We start from the raw sequence: 4,937 nt of genomic DNA on the forward strand, positions 1-4,937 counted from the left end.
TTGGACATTAAATAACAGGTCATGAAAGCAGCTAAGAGAACAATTTCTGCAATGATGCCCTCCTCTTGTTATAGTACACTGCAGTACCTAGAATACAAGAGAAAAAAAAATCAGTTATTTCTATTGGCTACTGAAGAATATTTTCACAAAAGTAACTGACTTATGCTTGTGTCAGGGTCGTTACCAGGTATATGGGATCAGGGATCACAGCCTCGGGATCAGGATCACGGACCCGGGATCCCGGGTCACAAGTCAAAACATGTCATGGGATCCAATGGCCAATCAGATAGGATCAGAATGGAATCAGGGATCAAATGTTGCCACATTTTGGGGATCAGTAATCAAAATTTAGAGCTAAAATTTGGGAACAGCGATGAAAAAATATACCTGGTTACGACCCTGTTGTGTAATTGTGGTTCACGTTTGCTAAGCTCTTAAGGTCAATCATAAGATAAACAATGACATCTTACCAATCACAAAAAGCACAAATAGCACAATGAACCCAATCAGAATTCATAACAAGATCATGCAGCCAACGCCAAGCGCGGGAAATTATGTCCAGTACAATGCGCGGGAAAACTCTACGTAAGCCAGGCTCACGAATTGCGACCTTGCTTCTGATTGGTCAAAAAACCCCAAAACAACCAAATGTCAAATTACAAAAAAAGCTCCAGCAAACTGTCACAAGAGGAATTTCACTTGATAACAGCAAATTCAACATTTGTCTGTGCTCGCGGTTCAGCGAAAAAGAAGAAAAATATGGCTCAAATTGCTATGTGCCTACCAGCAGTTTGTAACTAAGCACAAATGTCGATAAAGTAGACTTTCTTGTTACACTCCCTTGGTACCAAGGGAAAGGCCTTGGGAACGAGGTTGAAAACGAGAGCGAACTGGGGAGAGAAGGAGCGGATGTCCTCTCCTCAGTCCGCTCTCATTTTTCTCTTCTTTTTGCCGGCCAGTTTTTGCTAAATTTTCCCACAATCAAAGAACCCGGAACAAGTTTACGATTTTCTTACAAATCTTACAAGTTAGAAAAAAATGATTGTGTGGCAATTGCAAATCTTTGTGGGATTTGGACCAGAGACAAAAGATCCGATAGTAAACCGCAAAATCTCTACCAGAGTCAGGGCTACCAACCTGTCTTTAGAGTATACATCGAGGAGGCTATAATACCATTTTTATAAGCCCAACAAGTGTAGTTTCCTTCGTCATCTTTGGTCACGTTTGTGATTTCCAAGCTACTGACAAGCCCGTTAGGCTCAGAGTGCTCATGTATGTACCTAAATCGGCCGCCTTCATTCACTGCGACGCCAGATTTGAGAAAAATGGCTACTTCGGCGTTGGTCATCTTACAGGTCAAGTTGACCTGACTTCCGATGTAGGCAATGTCGCTCTCCTGAAGACCAAAGCTTTCAATAATGGGTTGATTTGGCCGTTTTACTGAAGAACAAAAGAAAGGATTAAGTAAGAGGAAAATTAAGGTTTAACCCTTAATATGCTGAAATTTCTCCAAAAAACAGGTTTTTTTTAACCGTTAATCGATGTTCTTGGCTCTACGGTCCTAAATTTCTCTAAACTTTGCTAGAAATGCACTTTCTGACACTGCATCGGTTTTTGATGCAATTTCCATGTCAAAATGTACAACATTTTACTTGGCGCATGCTTATAAGCCAATTTTTTTTTTTTTGCTGAATCGTTCCGATTTTTTCCCTTGCTCCTTTCCTTTTCGTTTTTCTCTACTTTCTTATTCTCTCTATCTTTTACTCTGTGCACCCCTTTGGCCTGAAAAGTTTTGATCTTAATCAATGGAAAACCCTGGAAAGGAGACCATGATCAAGTACGGGTATATTGGCCTGTTTTAGCACCAATTTTACACCGAAAACTGATCACGTTTTTTTCGATTAGCTCTGTCAGAATCCAGTCAATAGTCAAGACGGACACTCCTGTGGAAAGATCTATCCAAACTCTATAAGTTGCACGTCACAAAAAGTCTGCTGACGTGTAAATTGGTGACGTCATAAGTGGTTGAATGGCCTTTCCTCCAAATCCCGGAATAATCCGGACTTAGCATATTAAGGGTTAATGCCACCAGATTCCTTGTATTTAATGACTGCAAATCGTAATTTGCAAATATAACCCACAAGTGACATTTCGGAGAGCTCAACTTTGCCTTGGAAGGGTTTGACCACCATGCATAATTTTTATATTCCCGATATCTATCCACCAAACAAGTTGCAAATACAAGTTAAAGTCACGAGATTTCTAAAACCCAATGACAGATTTTTTTCCCGATATGGCAAATTGCCTCCGACGATGAAACTGAAAATCAATGAACATGTAGATGATAATAATATTTTTTTAAAATAAACTGATTAGCGTAACGATTTTTATGCAACTTGTTTCGCGGAAAATCTGACACGAATTTAACGATTAGCTGGAATTTAAACCAAACCCGATTCAATTTTTGGTGCACTGTTTGAATAAGATAAAAAAGAAAGAAGAAAAAGACGGAAAAAAGAAAGACAGAAAAACACTTTTGTGCGAACAGATGTTACTCGTAAAAATCACGCGCGCGTGTAACTTACCTTGCATTTCGTGACATTTTGTGACAACGTCTGCACTTTTGCAAACGACATCTTTGGAAAGGTTTCCTTCGGTAACGCACCTCGTGACACTAACTTCTCCAAGATCTTTTGCTCCAGATCCACCGCTCTGGTCACAAGGACAAGATAAGTCCTTCATCTGACACTTTGACTTGATAGCCAATCCACTGACACACGTGTTTGCGAGGTAGATAAATAGGAGCACGTGGAAGAGTCTCTCTCGCAGCATCTTTGTTAATTGGTGTTCTGTGGAAAAACTTATTAGATTCGATCCGCAAATCTCGACAGTATGGCAGGATACAAAAATAGTCCCATTTATATAGGATCAGCGATAGGGCCTTAACATATCCTTTTTTCCTGGTATTTTTCGTGGGCTTAAGTGCCTCCGGTTTTTTTAATGCTCTGACTCCCCCAGACCCCCACCCAGGGACAATTAAAAAAAAAACTTCCTGCAATAGCTATCTTGATCAATGCTTGCACTAAATTAATTGCTAAAAATAAAACTACAGTAGAACTCTTTATTCATCCAATTTTCATTAGTTCTGCAACCTGCAGGTAAATTGGAAAGTAGTTTTTACTCAACGATTCTCTGTTTCGATTGGCAAGTATAGTTTCGAACCTTGCAGGACCATGCAGAAAGTCAGCCCATGGAACAGCTCGATGAGATTTCAAGGAATATTACCAAGAATAGAACTGCACTATCATATTTTCTCGGAAAAGCATTAAAACCTATTCTTACTGAGAAAAAACAAATGTCCAAATGTCTGAAATACTTCTGCAGTCATGCCTCTGTCACGCGTTCTCGTCAGCACCCATTTTAGAACAGTATGCCTTCCCCGGGATGCCTTTCCTCAACTAACTGATAAACGGGGGCGTTTTTAATAAATGGGGGCGTTTTCATCGGACGTAAAAATCTAGAACCTGAACTATGTGAACTGTTACAAGGATTTCTAGGCTTTTCTATGCTCTCACGGATCGGATTCCCTTAATTTTCGTACGCAATCACAGCCTGGAACGCCTTGTCACACAAGAAGCGTTACGTGCCGACCGAAGTAGTGAGCGCATCACGCAATTCTGAAATATTTGTAATCTAAGAAAACAGAATTTAATTTCTTCTTAACACTAAATTACAGTAGCAAAATTTTAATCGAAGCAGTTGGGCGAAGATATCATAGTAGTTTGTTTTGCGCATTAAAGCTTTCAATTTAAATTTATATACTCTGTGTAATCTTGTCGTGTAGCTTAGTACAAGCTTTTTTTAAGCGAAAAGGAAAGAAAACGGAGCAAGATATACCCTTCCACCACGTGTCAACTCATTACTGTCTATTTGCCTTTAGTTTCCGAGCACAGAACCTCGCGAAAAAACACCTTACTTAACTGAGGCTAAAGATGTTTTTAACTGATTGTGACTTACGTAGTTATATTCTTTGCTGGAGTGATTTTGTTTCCTCTAGTCCTTTGAAGTCCCTCCTCTGCTAAAAGTCGTTATTACGAAGACCAATATGGAAATTAAGGGTCATTTTCAATATAGCAAATTATACATTGATAGGTTATAGAACTGACAAAAAATTTGCAATGTATGAGTTTGTTTTTAGACTAAGTGGCGCATGCCTTCGACCTACTGTAAATTGTCGTCGTTAAAAAGAAACTGACTTTAAACGCAGCCGATCATTTTAACATTCTAAAAGCAACCAGAAACATCATCAAAAGTTAGTTCTGCGTTCTTTTAAGTTTATCTTTTTACCAGTTGTCTCCAAGGAAATGTAGGTTTCAGTTAAAAATTCATCGATCAAACTTAAGCCCTAAGGAATAAAATGTGACCATTTTCAAACCATTTAAAATGAAATATGATTGACATTCACTGTCAAATTAAGTGACATTTCTAGAGAAGCTAGAAGAACCTTCGTAAAGTATTGATAATTTTAAATATGATCCATTATAGAAGTACTAAATTGATTTTGTTTTATTCACGGTTTGATTGCCAATACTGAAAAGAAATATTAGACTTACTTCAATCGTTTAAAAGTCTCTCTCCTCAAATAGAAAGTTGCCGTTCCAGTTGTGGAAACATCAGTTCTCGAAAGGACATCTTTTATCAGCTATTGTGAAAATTCCCGGAAAATTTAGCGACATTCTCAGAACAGTTTACGTCAACTCCAAATTATCTTCACTCTAACTCCAACATCCCAGAATTTAGAAATTTGTTTTGGTTCTTTCAAGAAAAGGGAAGTTTAACATTTATACAGATGACATTACTTCCGGAGCTTGAACCACGGTCCAACCGGAAGTCATTGAAGTCAGGGGTGACATCAATAACTTCCGGTTCTTTTTATC

General features: G+C 38.5%; 1 protein-coding gene across 1 annotated transcript; it reads right to left on the minus strand.

Annotated features, from left to right (window-relative positions):
• Window positions 1-4,112, minus strand: LOC144630521 (uncharacterized). Its single transcript, XM_078488873.1, has 4 exons — window positions 4,018-4,112; window positions 2,586-2,849; window positions 1,138-1,440; window positions 1-87 (listed from the first exon to the last, which is right to left on the minus strand). The coding sequence occupies exons 2-4, from the start codon at window positions 2,830-2,832 to the stop codon at window positions 32-34; spliced, it is 606 nt and encodes a 201-aa protein (XP_078344999.1). The 5' UTR covers window positions 2,833-2,849; window positions 4,018-4,112; the 3' UTR covers window positions 1-31.
• Between the last annotated feature and the right edge of the window lie 825 nt (window positions 4,113-4,937).

Source organism: Oculina patagonica, chromosome 11 (genome assembly GCF_052425735.1).
Source record: "Oculina patagonica isolate OP01 chromosome 11, crgOcupat, whole genome shotgun sequence".
Taxonomy (NCBI): domain Eukaryota; kingdom Metazoa; phylum Cnidaria; class Anthozoa; order Scleractinia; family Oculinidae; genus Oculina; species Oculina patagonica.

Excerpts from the sequence above, each read along its gene's own strand:
- LOC144630521 (XM_078488873.1), bottom strand. The coding sequence starts at position 2,832 with ATGCTGCGAGAGAGACTCTTCCACGTGCTCCTATTTATCTACCTCGCA. Across the intron at positions 1,441-2,585 it reads AAAATGTCACGAAATGCAAG|TAAAACGGCCAAATCAACCC; the intron begins GTAAGTTACACG and ends TTTGTTCTTCAG. Across the intron at positions 88-1,137 it reads GATGTATACTCTAAAGACAG|GTACTGCAGTGTACTATAAC; the intron begins GTTGGTAGCCCT and ends CTTGTATTCTAG.